The 20,740-nt window shown below is 49.1% G+C and overlaps 2 protein-coding genes across 3 annotated transcripts; one reads left to right on the forward strand and one right to left on the reverse strand.

Moving 5' to 3' along the window:
* Window positions 1-265: 265 nt before the first annotated feature.
* On the reverse strand, window positions 266-20,588 carry LOC144198915 (uncharacterized). Of its 2 annotated transcripts, none has more exons than XR_013326799.1 (5): window positions 20,453-20,588; window positions 11,926-12,005; window positions 3,646-3,759; window positions 2,127-2,253; window positions 266-537 (listed from the first exon to the last, which is right to left on the reverse strand). XR_013326799.1 is itself a non-coding variant. In XM_077720152.1 (5 exons), exons 1-4 carry the CDS (start codon window positions 20,466-20,468, stop codon window positions 3,653-3,655), a joined length of 318 nt encoding a protein of 105 aa, XP_077576278.1. In that variant the 5' UTR covers window positions 20,469-20,536; the 3' UTR covers window positions 1,306-2,253; window positions 3,646-3,652. The 2 variants fall into 2 exon arrangements, 1 of the variants encoding a protein (XP_077576278.1); XM_077720152.1 differs by lacking the exon at window positions 266-537 and adding an exon at window positions 9,373-9,494 and having other exon boundaries at window positions 1,306-2,253; window positions 20,460-20,536.
* On the forward strand, window positions 7,813-20,175 carry ntrk1 (neurotrophic tyrosine kinase, receptor, type 1). The gene is made up of 17 exons (XM_077720153.1): window positions 7,813-8,105; window positions 11,301-11,375; window positions 12,682-12,753; window positions 14,487-14,555; window positions 14,656-14,810; window positions 14,896-15,038; window positions 15,112-15,250; window positions 16,426-16,755; window positions 16,839-16,856; window positions 16,940-17,001; window positions 17,073-17,175; window positions 17,738-17,893; window positions 17,988-18,118; window positions 18,188-18,360; window positions 19,095-19,329; window positions 19,411-19,569; window positions 19,649-20,175. The coding sequence occupies exons 1-17, from the start codon at window positions 7,885-7,887 to the stop codon at window positions 19,832-19,834; spliced, it is 2,427 nt and encodes an 808-aa protein (XP_077576279.1). The 5' UTR covers window positions 7,813-7,884; the 3' UTR covers window positions 19,835-20,175.
* Window positions 20,589-20,740: the final 152 nt, after the last annotated feature.

The following is a 20,740-nucleotide window of genomic DNA, read 5'->3' on the forward strand; positions in this document are numbered from 1 at the left end:
GAAAAATATTCAAGACAAGGGTTAGCTAAGTGATAAGTTCCAAGTGGTATGTTTTACGTTATGACCAGATTCTTTTCAAGTTAAAATATTAAAAGGATTACATGTTTTACATGATGCATTCTTCCGCAAAACATGACACCCTATACAATTTCTATGTACAAAAATAATCAATGAACAATCTGTAAAAATACACATGGTCAAGAAAAACTACCTTGACAGCAATGCAACATTGTGTTTAATAACACATTGATTGGGGGAAAAAACTTTTGTACCTTGTAAAAAAACACGTACAGAAATAACATTCCACCATGTTTTTTTGCACAAACGTGTGACTTCAGGATGAAAAAAAAACAGGTAAACAAAGAAAAAGTCAACTAGCATCACGCTAGCTGGGGGGGGGGTCGATACGCGAGCTCCACTTTGTATTGATCGGCGAGTAAAAAGCAGAAAAAAAGAAAGGACAAAAACTTGATGATTGGGCGCTGGAGCTGCCGGCGTCTCCTCAGTGGAGTGGAGGACAATGACATGCTGTCCTTTCTGACACAAAACAACAAAATCACTAGTCTTCCACGCCGCTGGCGGAGCTCTTTTCCACGCTGCCTTTTCTTTGCCTTTAAATGCTTTCACGCTACAGTCATATCTTGTGTATAGAATGGACCTGTTTGCGATATACTGCAACCCCCCCCCCCCCCCCCCCCCCCGACTTTAAAATCTGCATTCTTTTTGTACCGGTGTACCAGGACGAGATCAAAAAGAACTACGACCACCCGGCTCCCTCTGCTGGTTAACTCGCAACAGGCAACCCTACATCTTGCACCCCTGAATGTATTTAATTAACCCGAGACCCCCCCCCCCCCCCCAAAAAAAATGGGGTGCAAAGGTCGATTAGTGTAGAATTGGACGCGCTAACTACCACCGCACATACAGACCCATGCAATCCCCTCGGGGGAGACCGGACAGCCAATCATTTCATCTTTTCATTGCTGCTGTTTATCTTTTTGGATCCCCCCCCCCCATCAAGGCCCCGCCCCAAAAAACATCCACTTACCCACGGAGCAAAAGGGGGCTCGGCAGGGGGTCCCCCAATGTTTGCCAGCCCGTCCGAATGAAAAGCGTAAGACGGGGGGAAGCGGGCCCGGGCGCTGGCCACACGCCCGGCGTTTGGTTTTTGCGGCGTGCCGCCCGCCCCGGGAGAAAAAGAAAGGCGCCGACGTGACGTGGCGTGGGGCTCCGCCCCCGGTAAGGGGGAAAAAAAGGAAACTCCGCCCGTGGCGTGTTGCTCAATGCTTCTTTTTCCATCTTTTTTCTTTTTCTGGCACTTTAGTGGCTGTCTTTGTGCACGCGTCCTTGCGTGCGTCAAGTGCATTTTCCAGACACGCCTGCCGTTTTAGCCACGGACGCCCACGCAGTCCACTACGAGGCGACATCGTTTGTTACTTTTTTTTTTTAAGGTCAGAAATGATCATTAAATTTATTTTTTAAAAAGGGCGTTATGATTTGGCAACGAAATCAGATCGTTGGGGGGACTTTAAAACTCTCAAATTAGACATTTGAACAAAAGAATGGCTTGATTGGCTCAATTTGGAGTGGGTAACCCACGACTTGAGAGCCACATGCGGCTCTTTGGAGCGCAAAGACTTGTGCGTGGGCCTTCTGAATGGCAAATGCAACTTAATGTTGTCAAATATGTGACCTGTTGCCAATTAGGAGTCTATGCTAATGTACATTAATGGGCGTCACTCTCTTGGGGTTGTCTGGCTCCTTCCTTGTTAAAGTTTGACAACCCCAATTGTAAATTGAATTTTTCCAAATTTTCAATTCAGTTTTTATTTCTATTGTCTGATTCTCTATAATGAATGTGTCTTTACATAGGAGTCTCCAATTCCTGTTTGAATTTGTACGATATTCTGCACGATAGACGTTTATTTTGCGCTGCAAAATAAAAATGTTCTTTTTTTTCCCGATCTCTCCCTCATTGGTCCGTGTGTGTGTGTGTGTTTTTGCGCAATGCCATATCCCAATTTGGAAAAGTAGCAACAGGCAGCCGCCCGCCAATTCAGCCACTCCACAATGGAGCGCCGGCCTTGGAAACGGTTGCTAAGCGCCCCCGCCAGCACAATGCAAACCTTTAAGTGGACCCCACGCGCTTCTTTCGCCGACGTCCACCACGGGCGGGCGGGCGAGCGGGCGTGTGCACGACGCTGGACGGCGAAAGACGTTCAAAAAAGGGGAGGGGGCGGCCACTGAGTTCATCTAAAAGAGGAAAAAAAACAAAGAGAAAAATGATTTGAAATAGAAATCACTGCTTCTTTGGATGTCAGAAAGAAATATCGTAATTAGACGTCCAAGTGGATTGAACGTTAATTTCCGTCAATGGCGGGCAACGACTTCATCATGTAAGTGGGGAAAAAAATAAGGGGAAAGAAAATGGATTTGAAAAAAAGAAAGGGTTTGTTGGGTATTACAAAAAAAAATGAAAATGGGGAAAAACGTTTCAGTGTTGGCGATAGACGTCCAAAAAAGGATCGGACGTCTGTATCCGACGAGAGACGAGGAAAATTGCCCCTTCTTTTCTTTTGTTCAAGTTGCGTTTTTATATTCTGCCTTTTATTCCTTTTAGGTGAAGATTCCACTGCGAACCGCTAGAGGGAGGCAGTCCAATTCGATTGTATGTTCATTTGAAGAGGACAGATTTTTTCAGTGAAAATGATGGTTCATTTGACGTGACAGACAGTTGATAGTTTGAGATTTTTCCCGAAAAGTACTTGTATTCATTCACAGAGTCCCCTTTAGTAAGGGCTCCGTCTTTTATCAACATGTTTATCACTAGTAGATGTCTATCTTATTTCCAATGTCAACGCAGATTAGAATTTAGCCTGCCTCTACCAACATGGCCGCCCCACCAAATCTCCTTTGGCGTTTGTGCCGCCAATGGAAATAACTTCCTAAACCACGCCAAGCAGTTCTTTGCCACCAGCCGTCCCACTCACTTGGACGCGATGCGGCGTCACATGCTAGCAACTTGATTAGCATCATTTCAGCGCTATCTAAGGCGGAGAATGGTACCTATGCTACGCGAATGACTCCAGATGCCTACTGTAACCAGCGCTAGTCATTCCATTAGCATGAGTACTGTAAATTAACCCCCCCCCCCCCCCAGTTTTTTTCTTCTTTTTAGCCTTCGAGCTCCGAATGTAAGCAAGTCACTTAGGGGACGGCGCGTCATGCGGATTCCATTTCAGCGGCTATTAGAGCATGCCGGGCGCCCCCCCCCCCCAGCCTCTTTTGCACTCTCCCATCTGCGGACCCCCCACCCCAGGGGAGCCCCCCGAACTGCTTATTCAACAGCAGTCTGCCACACGGAGATATGTAATGACATTTTGGAAGGCAAAGAGGCCCGTGCGGTTTTTAATTCCCATTTAACGGCCGTGGCGGAAGCGCTCTTTTCATTGGTGGCCATAGACGGCCAGGGACGTCCAATCCGCAGCCAGCGTGAACAGTGGGAAAATGCCATTTCTGGAAAATTTGCTTTCTCGCTGTACATTTGTGACCTGCGCCCAATCCTTTTGGGGCTTTTTCGAGACGCCATTGACAGAAACAGACGTCCAAACCAATTGGACAGGGGGAAAATACGTACTTACGTACCTGTAGGTCACGTCCTGTTGCTTTCAGAGTCACTTCTTGTAGACTTGGGGGGGAAATGAAGATGGATCCTTTGAAGGGCAGCCCGCCCACTTGAAGAAATTGGACAAAGATGTCCTAAAATGACAAAGAAGAGACTGTAAGTCAGTTTTTATAGATCTAAAACAATGTTTATTTTAGAAAATGATTTTTGAACTAAAAGCACAGAAATGGATGGACGCCCGCCCGCCGGGTCGCACTTATGCTGGCGTGGGGCGCCGAGGGAGGAAAAAAAAAATGGAACAACGCGCTTAGCAACAGGCCGCCCGAGCCTTAGCGCTAGATCTACCGCCGTCAAGCAATCACCTGGGCCAAATAGCCACCGATTACGGCTTGAGATGCCCACTTTCGTTTGGACGCTCGCCGCCGGCGGTCCACTGTCGGCTTTCGGCGCCGTCCCAACTCGCCGTTCCAAGCGGAAGGCCGGCGTTTGTTGACCGCCATCTAGTCTGATTGAAGGCCACGCCATTGGACATGGACTTGTACTTGAGGCGGTAAGGGGGCGCTCACACGGACGTGGACGCATTGACATGGAAATGAAGAAATAAGGAAGGAGAAGACAGCGCCCGTTTGACCCGGGGTTAATACGCGGCAGGTAAACACCACGACGGGGCCCGCCCGGGGAGGCTCGCGGAAATCGATGGAGCCGCCGACTCCCGCGGGCCCGAACCGGATCGGACGACGGGCGGATCGGATGGCGAGCTCGCCCCGGCTTGAGGACGACCGATCGTTGCCAATAAATGAAAACCGTGGGGAAAAGGGGCCATCTTTCAATCTGTGTCATAAGAGGATTCACCAGATACTATCTTCCATCAACAACACAAGACTACGATAAACGCAAAAATAATCATGTCCTGGATGAGGGTCGCGGGGGTGCCAGAGCCAATTGTGACAGGAAACAAAGAGGAAATACATATATTATTATTTTTTAAAGAAACAGGTGTCCTGGAAGCCAGCCCGTAAAATCCTTTCAACGTATGACCATAAATAAGTCATAAAAATGGCATGCTGAATAATTGAAGCGGCGCTGGGCGGCCCGACCCACGCATCTGCGGGAAAGACCTTTTATTTCGACGCCCTTAATTAACGAGAACTATTCCAGCAAAAACAAATGGAGACAGACGGGCTTTACGGACCAAAATCACTACGTTTATTCGGCCGTTTCAGAGCTGTGACGTTTCGGGCTCCGGCACCCCTCGCGAACCTTGCCAGGATAGGCGGTACTAAAAACGTTTCATTTTTATTTGTATTGATGGGTCTCTTTATTTTGCGCTGACGGGGGGGGGGGGGGGGGGGTGGTGGGGGGGGGGGGGTCGGTGCGACCATGACGACGACTTTCCCAGAGCGCGCCTTTTGATTATTGACGTTTCCTAGAAGTGTGGAAGATGGCGACGGTGGGAGGCAACAAGTCTTCCAGAAAGCTCCAACTGGACTCAGGTTAAGGCCTCCCTCTATTAATGCCAGCCCTCCCCTCTTGAATTCCCCGCAACATTGCTCATTTATGGACGCCGGCCCATGTTCAATTGTCATCTCTAACAGTCTCTTTGGACGAGAGCACATAGACGGACGGCGATGGCGACGTGGGAGGCGAGAGCGGCGCGCGGTTGGGCCCCACCTAAGCCCCTCCCCTCCAAAACACCTCCTCGGGTTTCCTCCGGCGGCCCGAGCTCGTCGGCTAATGACGATCCGATCGGATTTCTCATCGATTCCGGGTTTGCCCAAAAGACGGATCAAACGCGCGCGGCGCTAATAAACACCGGCTGATGCGAGCGTCGGGGAGGGAGGGGGCGGGCGCTCGTGGATGGCCCGGGAAACTAGCAAAGAAAAGAAAAAAAAAAAGATAGGATAGGGGACGGACGGACGGACGGACGGTTGCGGATTAGGAGGACTCGGCCGTGTTCAGATCGGACAGATAAGGAGGGAGCGCCACGGCTTGTATCTCATGTCGCTCGACATGCGCTAACGTGGCCACAAACGCCAAGGGTCGCGGCGATTAGCGACCCAATCTCTTCCCAGGATTCCTGGAAATGACCAGTGTCAGACTCGGGTTGGTTGACTTTGGGCCGCATTAACTTCGGGGCCATTTTAGATAGAATAGTTTGATTTTTTTTAAATAAATGGATTAAAAGGCCTGAATATTCCGTTTTGTTATAGATCTAAAACAATGTTTATATTAGCTTTTTTTAATATATTTTTAGATTTTACAAAATGATTTTTGAATGAAATACAATGATTGATTTAAAAGGGGAAAATCAGGAAATGTCATATAGTAATCTATACTCTTCATTTGAATTTGATCCTAAAACACAAAGTCAGCACTCATCATTGACTTTATCGGGCCAGATCTGGCCCCCGGGCCGCCACTTTAACACCGGTGTTCTAGGATGATTTTAGCCTAAAATGGCAGCTACACATTAGAAGACCCGATCTCTCGCGACTTTTCCACCATGGCTTTTTGAGATTTTTTTTTTACGCAAAGTGAAACCATTTAGCGGGCGTGAAATCGTCCGCAATGGACGCACGGACGCCCGCAAATCACACAAGGTGGTCCAAGTGTGCAGCGCCTTCCGTCACATTTATGGACCCGGGCCGGCGCTGGTTAATGAAGGGCGGAGAGTATAAAAGGCGTCTTTCCTGGCACGCCGTCCAAAAGAGCTTTTACACGTCCGCTGGTGAGTGTCCGACCGACTCTTTCCTCGTTCATCAAGATGAAAAATGACGGCCGGTTGTTTCGGGGACGGGGAGCAAAGGGCAACTTTGCTAAAACGACTCAATCATTCCTTTCAACCAGTTTATCACGACGAGACGTCCAATCCTTTTGTGTGATTTGAAATGCATGGGATTGGAAAATAAGACAGAAATGAAAGAAGAGTTGTCCCCATTTTTTTGCTTTTTTTGTCACAACAGCTACTCTTTGACCTCTAAAGTGACCCCTCCCACAGAACCGTTTTTTTTTACCCAAAAATGCCTCTAAAAACTTGTGACCCGGCTTGAAACGACGTCTATCGCCGTCCCCGGCTATATTTTCTAAAAAAATGAAAAATAAAGGAGCTATCAAAAAGCGCCTCCTCCCTCCTTCCTGCCGTACGGAAGCAAATTTGTCGGTGACGGATGGGCCGGGGCGGGCGGGGTTAATGGCGACACTTGGCTTTTCAATCCATCTCCCGCAAAGATAAAAAATACGCCGGCGGCAGGAAACAGACGCGCTGGGCTCATTGTGGCGTCGCCGACCCCGACCGGACTAAGCCCCCCCCCCCCCCCCCCACCTTATCGCGTGTCTTTCCGTCCCAAGTCAACATGAAATGGCCGCTCCGTCATCAGAACTCATGCTAACCCATAGGCTTCGTAATTTAGCCTGGAAAAAAATCAGCATTCCCTTTTTCTGGGGACGTCATTTTTGGCAAGTGCTGGCAAAACCAATGGGTGAGCATCCAATCAAAAGTTTGGGGTCACTCCATCGCCAACGTCTTCTTTGGAGACTTTTGTGGTGAATGAGCGCTTTGTCCCGCAACACTTTTTGCTGAGCCCAGAAAAAAAAGAGGAGAAGAGTCATTAAGCTAGCGGCTAAAGCTGATGACAGCGGCAAAAAAGGGGTTTTAACGCTGGCTGGTTGGCTGGCTAATTAGGGTCGCAAGAAACGGGCGACCTCGCTTGGCAGTTGGACGTCCGGGAGGTCGGCGGTCAAATGCGTTGGAACTGCCTTCAAATGATCATCTTTGGGAGGACTGACTGGCCATTTACAAATTGAAATTGAAGTTAAGATGGCATTCATTCTGATCCTCACGTGGGTGGCGGGGGCACCGGGACCTATCCCGTCCAATGACGGACAGCTGGGCAACAACCAATCACATAAGCTTGGGCCAGTCCATTCGGTCAGTATTGTGAGGCGGACGTTTCTTAGACCGGTCAGGCACCGTCAATGGCGTCCGGCCAGTTCGCTTTTTGCTCGGGCGAACAGGCAACGTAACGTGGAACGAGCGACAACGACTTCTTCCCATCCGCACGGCGGCCCGGTCCCGCCCCCTACGGGTGTCCGGTGACGCCGGCCCCTCCCGGAGAGAGAGAGAGAGAGAGTAAGAGAGGAGCGTCGGTCCCCAGAGGCCCGTGGCCAGCTCGCCAACTGGCCCAAGCGGCGTGCAGCCCGGCCGCTCAGTACATCCCGGAACTGGAGCGAGAGAGCGGCCGGGATCGGCAACAGCACAAATGAGCGGCGCGGCGTCCCCCACGCGGCGGCGGCGGCCGCCGCCGAGCCCGGCGCTGACCCTGGCACTGGCCCTGGCACTGGCCCTGGGTCCGGCCCCCAGCCAAGAAGGATGCCCGTCGGCCTGCCGCTGTTTCTCGGCCACGCTGCAGTGCCTGGAGCCCGACGGCGTGAGCGCCGTCCCGACTCTGACGCCGCAGGAGAGCGAGAACGTGACGGAGATGTGAGTAGCCCCGGAGCGCCGACCCCGTGACCTATTTCTGCCGTACGCACTTTTTTAAAAATCTATTTAGAGAAGGCCAGGGCCAAAAATCAAATCCTTGGATTGGCTTAACGAAAGAAAACAAAATCCTCAATGAAATCCAGCAACTTTGATTTGTTTTAGCGTCGCTAAAAAGGGTGGCGCTTCGAGTTCAACTTTTTCCACGTCAAATTTGATAGATGGATTTACCACAACGACGCACAACTAATAAGCGCCATAAACAAAGGGCACGCGAAGATAGAGAAAATGACAACAAATGTAAAGAGGCTGACAGTAAAAACTAAAAAAAAAATAATACATTTAAAGTTCCCCCTCTAAGGTCAGGTGGCTTATCATGAATTGGGGGACGTATCAAGCATTTTTGGGGCCATCATCCAATGAAAAGGTATTTTTGCGGGAAAATCTGTCTCGACGTACAAACTGGGAATTATACGCCGACTACTGTACTCTATTTGCATTTATTTGAAAGTATATAAGTACTGTACATGTGTATGCCACTGGTCACATCTGGTCATTTTACTGTGGCAAGAGGAGGCGGAGTCGCTCGAAATTGGACCCAAGTGACAGTAGCGTCTCTTGGCAATAATATTACGTTGTAAAAAATGTAAAAATCCCCCCAAATTCAGACAAGGAAAAATAAATAAAAAGGAAAAAATGTATTGAGTGAAAGGAATACTGAAGTCGTGAGCACCTGCTGATAACGCTTGATTTATTGTTAAATGAATGCTCTATTTCATTTATTTTTCTTCATCAGCTACAGTTTAAGTCTATAACCTATCACGTTTGCATATAAAGTAACGAAAAAATTCATCGCAATTGACCGGAAAATGAGAGCGAAACGGAAGAGTGCCCTCTCGTGGCCAGGATCAGTATATTTTCCACTAAAACGGTCCTCATTTTGTTTTTTGAGGTCTATCAATGCCAAAGAGAACACTTGAAATCTAGATTTTGGAATCCGGCATGTTGACGGCAGCGCTAAATGTCAAATGGTTGATTTTTGACGGCGGTTTGGAAGGCCCCACCCACTAGATTACGGCGTGCTCGTAATGTAACGTCGGGTAGAGAAAAATCAAGTTTAACAAATGTAGAATAACGCCATGGTGGAAAAGTAGCACTTCTTCACTAATCTCAAGTAAAAGAAGACAGCGCCGCACGTTAAAACTACTTTTAGGAGGGCAATGGGCTCTAAAAGTGACCCGAGTAAGCGACAAGAGTAAATGTAACGCACCTCTGGAAATTTGCAGCCACCTAAGTTGGCCAAATTTGACAGATTCTGTGGTGGATGATCTTCTGGGGAGGACGGATGGGCAGGATGGGCAGGATGGGCTCTCCTTGGGTTGGGTCAGATCGCTATTGCACAAATCATTTACACAAAGAATTTTTCATTAGTGAGAGAGACGGTTCCGGCCGGCCGGCCGGCCGAGCGAACCACCGGGGGCGAGTTGGCCGTGACCTCCTCCGCGGCGGACGCTTGAAATTAAAGCAAGAAATGATCAATGCCCCCCCCCCCCCAAAAAATGGCTTTTCTCGGAAGTTTATTTTTTGTTTCCCCACCAAAACAATTGGATTCTCAGAAATACATTTCCTTCCCCATTTTCTTAAAGGCAACCAAATTTTCGGATAAGAATGAAGGTTCATTTCATGGGCCTACCTAAAAGGAAAATGAAGGTGTTCTTTGAAAAAGATGCCATCCAAAAATGCTGTCTTTTTCCACAAACAATATTTCTTTGGAAAACAAGTAACAATTTTCTGAAAAAGACATTTTGACGTCATGAAAGAGGCTTCAGTAAGGCCTTTTTTAGAGCTACGTTTGTTTTGACCCCAAAATATCATGGAAAAAATGCTCATCTAAAAAATACAATGATGAAAAATGTGACATTTTACGAAAGATAATACACTTTTGCTCAATGTCATGCATCCGGACAAACGGATCGGACGCCACAACTTGTCAAAAATGGGGACTTTCAGCCCTTTTTAAATTGAAAACATCAACTTATTGACGAGTGGTGGAGCAATAATCCATCTGTCCGTCCGTCCAAATCGATAATGTTGCATTTTCTAAACGGGGCCCGATTCATCATCCGCAGAGTTAGAAATTGAATTTTGCCAATTGCCAGTCAACGCACAATCGCCTCCGCCCACTCAGCCCCAGCACCCCCGCCCCCCCCCCCCCCTGCCCCCCTCCCCCTCCTTTCCCCCCGGGGAACAATAGATGATCTACAACCCAATTGGCTCAATCCAATAAGTAAAGGCGATGGGCGATCCTTGGCCCACCTGCCGCTCTAATCACATTAGCGCCGCGTGGGCCCATCAAACGGCAATAAAAGAAAAAGACAAACTATTGGTCGCCGTGGACACTGACAGACAAAACACACTTGCTTTCAAAATAGACTTTTTTAGCCAACGTTAGCATTTTAGCATATTTCCCCAGACGTCATGTTGCCAAGTTGACGGGCCACGCCCCCGGCGTCACATTCATGGGTTCAACTTTTTGGGGAAATCTTTTGAGGTTTTCAGGCTAAACATTGCGGGGAAAATAGTATTGCTAAAGTAGAATTCTAGGTGCTTAATTTAGTTATTAGCTAAATTAATTATTAACGAGCGACCTATCAGATCGAAGGCAAATTTGAACGATTTGAATCATAAAAGTAGTCTGTAGACATCTGGAAAAACGGCCAACATTTATGGCAGACATTTTATACAAGCAAAACTGATAATACGTCTTTTTTGTTTTCGAGTTCATTTGTGGCCTCACTGCTTTCCTGACAATTGCTCAGAAAAAAAAATCCTAGTGGATTTACGTTGGCTGCTTTGCCTCAATAAATCCATTCCATTTCATTCCATTTCATTCCATTTCATTTTATTCAACTTTTTCCAATTTTGGCCAGGGATAAAAACATGGTCCCAAGGATTGTGCAGATAATGGAGCCCCTTGAAATATTCTCTTGTCTTCATACAAGGGCATAAACGAGTGGTTGGAAACTAAACGATAAATATGTCGCTAGGTTTTCCTTGTATTTCCTTGGGCGCCCGCCCGCCCGCCCGCCGTTCAATGCAATGCGGGGGACGACAATGAATTTGTATTTTGTTCCATCATAAAGCGTGCGTGCGTGCGTACGCGTGCTAGCTAAATGCCACTTGACGCTTTGTTGGCAGCTACATTGAAAACCAAGCCGGCCTGGAAAATATCACGCTGGCGGAGCTCAGCAACTACAGGGAGCTCAAAAACTTGTAAGTATTCGCATCATTTTTCTCCTCCTTCTTATCAAGTTAACACTTTCAACCGCTAACTAAATGACAGCAATTAACATTCTATAATTGACAAGCTAAAAAAAATACTCATTAGAAATTTTCATGAATTTGTATCTTATTTTGGAAGAGGATACATGCTAGTTGTTGTAAGGTAAAAAAAACAACACCATTTTATATTATACTGTTTTCATAACCTTTAAAAATACATGTGAAATGTCTATATTTATGTTAGTTACATGAGTTTTCTGAAGTAATAATAACCCTTTCCTTTAAAATAATGCTTTGTCAATATTTCTCAGTACAATTCTAACAATTACAGCTTCTTCTAAAAATGTTCCTCAATAATTCACAAACTTTTTGTTTGATTTTGAATTGAAAGGAAATGGTAGCAGGTGTTTTGGCATACATAAATACTAACATTGGATTGACTAAATATAGTAGTAGTAGTAATGGCTGCCCCCATGTCAGACGACCATGTCATTACTACAAACAAAACAAATTTCAAGTGAAATAGTGGAAATAAACTTACCACAAACGAGAAGAAAGAAGTTGGAACTCTTGTACGCCAGCTTTATCAGTCTGACCGTCGAACGGTTCGCCATGGAGTCTCTTAAACACAAGACGAAGCACAATTCAGTAAATGGAAGCCCAGAAAACATGACAAACATTTATATATGCATCCTAATTACCTCTATATTTGACTTGACATCTATTTATATCACCCGTAGGCTCTCAAAAGTGGAGTCCCAGTATGCTATATGCTAAACAATAGCAAACTTTAGCGCCAATGATTTGGAATAATCCATCTGCGTTTTGCTAAATAAACAAACACCCCTTTGTATAGATAATGACATGGTACAATCCACCTGCTAACAAACATCGACACTTAAATAAAACATCCTAATGAAACGTGTAATGCTCAAGTGCAATATTTTGAGCGTACAACTTCCAAAACATAACGCATCCAGAATTTTAAAAAATTAAAATAACCGTATACCGGGCAACAATGTTAAAACTAAAAACAGTGTTATGCTAATTCAATGATAGTAGTGTTGACCATTTTTGAAAACGGCGCGTAAATAGCGGAAGTAGTTCTGTCGTATGTTGCATTAGCGGTCGTTTGGATAGTAGGAAAAATCCAATTTGGTACTAACAACATTCAGATCATGTTTGACCACATTATTTTGCCTTATAAATTCGTGAATTGTGTGACACACCAACTTTTAGCTTATTTAATTGTAATGATATTCATTCTTTTTTCATGTTTTACCGCTTGCCTCTTTAGCACAGTGACATCATGCAAACTGAGACATATTGCCGCCAACGCCTTCCGCTACAACCTCAAATTGCAATACGTGTAAGTACATCTTACAAATATGGATGATATTCATGCATAATATTTATGTTGTGGTGAGGTGAACCCCCTGGCCTCTATTACGCTCACGGCATGGACAAATATTTTGACAGTGGATGAATCTTCCAGAGACATCCTTGACCTAAAAATTGTGCGATTACTCTTTCTACCCTTATAATAGTAAATCATTGTTAAAAAATAACAAAAAATCAAACTAGTTTTTTTGTATGATTATTTAAAATTTATTTAAAAAATATATTCAGTATATATTAAACCTCCAATCATTTTAAAGTCTATGAAATAATTGTGTAATTTCTAATGCACGCACAAATAAATGTAAATCGTCAACGAAAATATGAAAACATCAGGGAGGAGAAAAAAAACAAATACATTTAGAGCATCAGAGCCACTGAGCTAATATCATTTGTTGTGCTCTGATTACATTTTCTTCAACAGAATTGACTAAAAAGAAATCGGGCTGAAACTTGACCTCCGTTTTAGCTAAAACCACGCCAGATGGTCTTTGGGCATTGATTTTTTTTCTCAAACCTGACAAATAAGGGTGTAAAAATACATCAAAATGCTACCATGGAATGGTTTTTGATGTTCTCCCTTCAGAAATATCAATATCATTTTAAATAGATGTCAGTTCATAAACAAAAAAAATCACCCAACATTTTCCACAAAAATGATTCTAATATAGTAAAGAGTCTATGGGGGGCTTTTCAGATCACTTCCTGTCCATCTTTGAGCATTTCCTGTTGCCCTTTGGGCATTTACGGGTCACTTTTGTTGATTTTGTGTCATTTGGGGACATTTCTACGAGCCCAAATCCACAGGAAAGGACGCAATTCTCCTAAATGAACGCGTCGGCTAGCATTTCTTTCGTATTGTGTGCTTATTTTAGGATGCTGACCATAGGTTTCAAGCCCTAGTGACAAATGTACTGCAAAAACACTGGGCGTCCATTGTTTTTTTTTCTGCCCTTTTGTTTTGGGATTGGACGGCGCTGGAAAGATAAGCCCGGCGGGGAAAGCCGAGACGCCGTTCAACGCTCATCTTTTCCCAATTATCGACAAGTGCTGCATAATAAATACACTCCACTCAGGCTCCATTATAGCTAAATCAATAATTCCGCTCGGAGGGGCCCAGCCCGGCCCGGCGTGGCTCGGCTCGCTCGGCGTGGCCGGGCTGGCCGGGCTGGCGTCGCGCCTACGCACCAAAACAACGGTAGGAAAATGACATATCGCCATGGCCATCAGACTAATGTTTTTGCCGTAATTGCCATGTTTACGAAAAGGGAAATCCATCGGGGGTGAGGGGGCCGTGCAGACGGCAAGCGGTCAACAATAAGTATCCGCCTAAGCCACGGGTGTCAAAGAGGCGGCCCGGGGGCCAAATCTGGGCCGTCGCATCATTTTGTGTGGCCCAGGAAAGTCAATGATGAGTGCCGACTTTCTGTTTTAGGATCAAAATCAAATGAAGACTATAGATGTATATTACATTTCCTGATTTTCCCTTTTAAATCAATTATTGCTATTTTTAATCCATTTTTTCAGTGTTTTTAGTTCCAAAATCATTTTGTCAAATCTAAAAATATGGATAAAAAAAGCTCAAATAACCCCAAATCCACTAAAGATGGCCGTCTAGCTAGCAGAGACTTTTTGGGGTGGGCGGGGCCGGGGCAGCCACCAAAAAAAGAAGACTGGTTAAGATGTGATTGTTGCTTGTTTCAGGAACTTGGCCTTTAATTCTCTGGAGAACATCTCCTGGCGGGTCTTTCATTTTCTGCCGCTCCTCAACCTGTGAGTTTGCCGCAATTTGACGCTTTTTGAGATGGCCTACGTCACCTGGCCACTTTATGACGGCCATTTTTTTTCCACGGCTGATTCCTTCTCCGGTCAGGATTCTATTGGACAACCCCCTGGTTTGCTCGTGCGACCTCCACTGGTTGCAACACTGGCAACGCCACCAGCGCGCCGGCCTGGACGAGCACCCCTTGACGTGTCTCTCGGCCGGACGCCAGGTGCCGCTCGCCACCCTGCTCGTCGACAATTGCAGTGAGTCGTCGTCATTGGCGGCGGCGATGTTGACGGGCGTGTTTCGCTCTCGGAATGAAGTCTTCCGTCTCGTCGTTGCGGTCAGGTCTCCCCGAGGTCACCATCTTGCCGTCCAACAACAAAGTGGAGGAGGGGGGCAACCTGACCTTCGAGTGTCACGTGACGGGAAGTCCCACCCCGCAAGTCAGCTGGCGTACGGAAGCGCTCCATTCGCGCTTCGTGGCCCAGGTACGCCATTTTGCCGACGTTCGAGACGCCAGTGACGCCCGTAACCTCTGGCTCTATCGCCCTCTGGTGGCAGGAACGAATCTGGGATTCCACGCTGGAAGCCGTCCTGTTCCTCGGCAACGTCTCGTCCGCCGACAACCTTCACAATCTGACCTGCGTGGCCGAGAACCGGGCCGGGCCCGGCGAGGACGCCGTCCAGCTGGACATCGAGTGTGAGTGCCCCCGTTCGTCTCATTTGGCTTCGGGTTATTTTTCTCCTTGATGCGTCAATGCTAACCTTAAAATCAAATCATCTTCGTTGGAAAAAGACCAGTGAGACTAGGGGACGTCCGCCGACCGTGGAGCCGGGCGCGACCAATCAATGGCAGGGCAGTAGATAGGCCACGCTGGTTTTCTGGGAGGTGATTAAAGGGCCGGTGGTTAACGAGCGTCCCGTTGATGGATGGCCGCCGTTTTGCGCTCTGCCAATCGCCAACCGGGGCTTCTTTTTTTTCCGGTGTGGGCGGGCGAGTCCATTAAGGGCCAGGCCAGGCCGGGCCGGGATTTCCCATGGGATCTTGGAAAACCAGAAGAATCCTATCCACACCTCCAAATGGTTGTCAAACAGTGAAAATGGCTGAGAAAAAGACAGAAAAATGAGTCAAACCAATTTGAAAAGCCTTTTTTGTCCCTCCCCACTTTAGACGTTTTCTTTGGATCCGTAGCGCTAATGGCGTCGGTAGACGAGAAACCTTTTCCCTCCTTTGCGGCTTTGATTGCGGAGCATTTAAAGGTTGTTATTATTCTGATTGGACGGCTGCCGCAGGGAGCCGGCCGGCTCCATTAGAAAGAAAGTCGAGGCTTTTATTTCTATCGCCGCCATTTGCTTGGCAATGCTCGGCCATTAAGTCCATTCCGGCATGGCGTGCGTGGGCTTCTGGGGCATTTTGCCAGGGGGACCGTGTCAATCTTCTTAGCGGAAAGCCCTCCAAAATGGGCGGAGTTTAGTCCTTTGCTCAAGTAACCCGCCGAGTCATTTCCGGCGTTTGCACTGGCTTGGGTGCGTTCAGCATTTTTTATTCCCACCAGCGACGCCGTCGGGGGTCTCTGGAGTGTCTCCCCGCTTCATTTCCCGTAAAGTTTGCGGCGGGCCGGCGCAACAACCTCACCGTGACCGGGCTTTTATTATTCATGGCGGGGTCAAGGCGTGTCTGAAAAGAACGGCAGGCGTGACATCGATTGGTGGAAAAGCGCTGCGTCTCCACTAGGGAAAGTCTTTGTGCTCGAGTCCATTTCGTTCCCGGAGACAATTCCAAATGTATTTCCATAGACGGTCCTTGTCTGGTCTCGGTCAAGTCTGGTCAATGTTTGGATCTGGGCCCCCCCCCCCCCCCTCGTTTTCCGACAGTCCCGGCCAAGATCGTGTACCTGGGCAACGCGGTGCCCATGCACCACTGGTGCTTCCCCTTCATCGTGGACGGCAACCCGGAAGTGAACATCAGCTGGCTGTACCGAGGGCGGGAACTGCGCGAGACGGTGCTGACGTACACGGACATCATCGCCGACTCGGGCGACGGCTCCAAGAAGCACGGCTGCCTGTACCTGGACAAACCCACGCACATGAACAACGGCCTCTACACGCTGATGGTGGACAACAGGCTGGGCGGGGCCCGGGCCAACGCCACCGGCGACTTTATGGACAACCCCTTTGGCTCGGATCCCGAGGGCATCATCCCGGGTGAGTGGTGGTGGTGGGGGGGGGGGGGGGGGGGTGACCCCTGCCGTTCTTCTTCCACTAACTCCTGCTTTCTGTCCTTCAAGTGGTCACCGCCAGTCCGGGTGAGTAGCAAAGAAAATGATCCCGGCCCAAACGCCATCCCCTCTGACCCCCCCTTGGTCTTTCCCCGACGTCCTCCCTGCAGTTCCCACCAACAAATCCACCGTGGCCGACGTCACCGAGAATCTGGAGAGCGGCGTCTTCATGGTCGGTTCTTTGGCCGTCCCCTTTTTAGCGGTGGGCAGACTGACCCCATTTGACCACGTCCGTGTCTTCAGGTGTCGGTGGCCGTGGGTCTGGCCATGTTCGCGTGCACCTTCTTGCTCCTCGCCGTCTTGGTCCTCAACAGATGTGGGCGTGACTCCAAATTTGGCATTCACCGTAAGTGGACGTCTCCTTCTTCTACTTTCAAAGATGGTACGACGCTCGTAGGTGACTACGGTTGACACGTTGGCACTCGTAACGCTAAATAGTAGCGACCCCCTTTTTGAAGGTACTTTGGGGCGCCGCTGAAAAGACACGCCAATCCATTCCGACTACAAACACCAAAAGGGGAGTGCAAAACAAGGTCGTAAAGCGGCCACCGAGTGGCTCACGCGGGACCCCGGCCGGCTTTAAGCGCGGCGGCAAAGTGCCTTAATTACAGGCAGAGAGAGAAGCCAAAAGCTCCCTGGGCTGCGGCCATTAAAGACGGCTGCTCGATCTTGGCTCCATTTGCGCGCCTAAGTGGTTGCCTCTCGCCACGCCGATTGCCTAAGTGGAGCGAGCGAGCGATGGAGCGCCTTTTCTTTTCCACGAGGCCAAACCCCAGAGTCGGACCTCAATGTAACGGCCTTCAATGGCCGCCATTATTGCCAAATTGAGGCGCCGCAATCACGGGGCAAACGAGGCTCCATCGAAACGCCCGGGCCCGAGAAAAACTGACCCGGGCCGTCCCCGGCAGGTTCGTCGCAGCTGGGCGCCGAGGACGACTCGGCCGTGTCGCTCCGCTTCGTCAACTTGGGGAGCGGCCCGCCCTCGTCCGACGAAGACTCGGGGGTGTCCGGCTTCGTGGAGAACCCGCAGTACTTTTGCGGCATCGTCAAGGACAAAGACATGTGTGAGTGGGCGTGACCGGAGGGGGCGTGACCGGAGGGGGCGTGACCGGAGGGGGCGTGGCCCTGACCGGCCAAACCGACACGTTACCCTTACAGGCGTCCGCCACATCAAGCGCGCCGACATCCTCCTCAAGTGGGAGCTGGGCGAAGGCGCCTTCGGGAAGGTCTACCTGGCCGAGTGCGCCAACCTCAGCCCCGACGCCGACAAGATGTTGGTCGCCATCAAGGTGGGTGGAGGGGGGGGAGCGCCCACCAACGAAAAAGACCTTTGCTCAATGCGTTTTGTCCCTGTTCAGACGCTGAAGGACGCCAACGAGTCCACCCGGCAGGACTTCCAGCGGGAGGCGGAGCTCCTGACGGTCCTGCAGCACGCCCACATCGTGCGCTTCTACGGCGTGTGCGCCGACGGGGAACCGCTTGCCATGGTCTTTGAATACATGCGCCACGGCGACCTCAACCGCTTCCTCCGGTACGTCCAAACTGAACCCTTGCCCAGGAAAATCAAAGATTCTCCTTTCCAAACGGTTCATGGGTTCTGGCAGGGGGTGGAGCCCGAATGGGTGGCCGACCAATGGCCGGGCACAAGGTCAACAGAGCACTAAACCTACGGGACAAATCCAAAATGACCAAAATGACAATATCTGTGGCGTCTCGTCCAGACCGTCCGTCCACGTTGGGCCCGGAAAGCGGGCGGCGGATGACGGCGCCGTTCATTGGCCAGATTAGACGCCACGGCGGCCAATTAGAAGGCCCGCGCGGTTACCTGGGAAACGCGGGCCTCCCTCCACGGCGTTTTCGGGGAAGAGCGCGAGCAGCTGTTTCCCCCGTCCCGTCTCGTCTCGTCCCGGCGCGGCCGGCCACCTGCCACCTAAACTAATAGGCGTCCCAATTCCGAGCTAAAGCTAATGCGATGGCGCCCACGCAGGCGTCGGCCACGGGGCGCTTCCGTTTGGAACAAAAATTCAATTTCCACAAAAATTGGGCGAGAAATCCACTTAGTTTTTTTTTCTTCCCCTCATTTATCCGATCAAGACATCTTGTCCTCTCGGACTGTCATTTTTGGATGGTTATGTGTAAAGCCATGCACCTGCAACATTTTCTTTCCAGTATGAAAAAGGAAGTCAAAACGGGAGCAATTTTTGTCAGCAAGAGCGTTCGCTTTTGCGGCCACTAGCTTATCTTTTTTTTTTTTTGCGACGTCAGAGCGCACGGGCCCGACGCGGGCATCCTGGACGAGGCCAAGACGGCGGGCGAGCTGAGCGTGCCGCAGATGCTGCACGTGGCGGCGCAGATCGCCTCGGGGATGCTCTACCTGGCCTCGCTGCACTTTGTCCACCGCGACTTGGCCACGCGCAACTGCCTGGTGGGGGAGAGCCTGGTGGTCAAGATCGGGGACTTTGGCATGTCCAGGGACATCTACAGCACCGATTACTATCGGGTCAGTCGCCACACGCTCGGGTGGGGAGTTCACCCGTGGGGGGAGCGCCAAATGACGGGCGTATTCTGCGGCGGGACGCAGGTGGGAGGCCGCACCATGCTGCCCATCCGCTGGATGCCGCCCGAGAGCATCATGTACCGCAAGTTCACCACGGAGAGCGACATCTGGAGCTTGGGCGTGGTCCTCTGGGAGATCTTCACCTACGGCAAGCAGCCCTGGTACCAGCTCTCCAACAGCGAGGTGGGTCGTCGTGGCGTAGCCAACGTTCTTTGGCTTTTTGCCCTTTCAAAGCTAAATACTGCCCCCCCGACCCCTTCAGGCCATCGAGTGCATCACGCAGGGGCGCGAGCTGGAGCGGCCCCGCACCTGCCCACAAGCCGTGTACCAGCTGATGCGCGGCTGCTGGCAGCGCGAACCTCAACGGCGCACGTCCATCAAGGACGTCCACGCCCGCCTCCTGGCCCTGGCCGAGAACCCGCCCGTCTACCTGAGTATCCTGGCCTGAGAGCGGAGCGGACGGGGGAGCTCCTTTCTCACGGCGTAATGTAACAAGCCACTGGTTCATTTGAGTCCCACAGAGAGAACATTTTCTGGCTCCTCCAAAATGCTAACATTGGGTTAGTCTGGCCGATAAAAGGTGGAGTCCTTCCACTTAAAGTCCTCATTTGTGTTAACAACGTCCAAGTTATGGAAATGTCACTTGGAATCTCTTCGTTATGAAAGTGAGGGAGAGCAAAATGTGTCACGTGACTGCCATTTTTTGGGGGGGATTGCTACGTCAAAACAATGAACCGTGTAAATAAATACAAAGCGTCATGTAAAAACATTCAATCCGTGTTCTATACTGCCTGCCTGTTTTGGGAAAATGACAATACACTTGTACCGTCCCTTCACAATAAATGTGATTTGAAAACATTGAAGTGGACAAAATGTCTTTTTTTAGCCATTTTTATCATCGTCAACGGCCCTGAAACTGAGCCAAGACACTTGAGTTTTTATGGCCTATTGGGGACGGCTGCCCCCTGGCGTCCAATTTTGAAACCGTTCCCCCTAAGACAGAACTATGGACAAATGACTTGCTAGCTTTCAAAGTAGAGAAAGAAAAGTTTTTCAGAGTACTCACCACCCACTTCGGCCATCTTTTGACTTGTTTGCCTTGTATTTCTTTGGTTTGGTGTGGCGTGGCGTTCGGTGGCGTCGCCTCCGACATTTCCCAGCCCAGTCTATGAGCGGACCAACCAGGAGCGAGTTCCACGCACACGTGACCGCTACGCCGAAATCACTACAACAGGTCACAGGTGCGCAATTATTTATTTATTTTGGCGGCCGTAGGTCGAGTTGTTTTGAATTCAAGTGTGACGTTGTTGGAATTCAACATACATTTTTAACATGTTCAATTCAGACCTCATAA

The sequence above is a fragment of the Stigmatopora nigra genome, chromosome 7 (genome assembly GCF_051989575.1).
Source record: "Stigmatopora nigra isolate UIUO_SnigA chromosome 7, RoL_Snig_1.1, whole genome shotgun sequence".
Classification (NCBI taxonomy): domain Eukaryota; kingdom Metazoa; phylum Chordata; class Actinopteri; order Syngnathiformes; family Syngnathidae; genus Stigmatopora; species Stigmatopora nigra.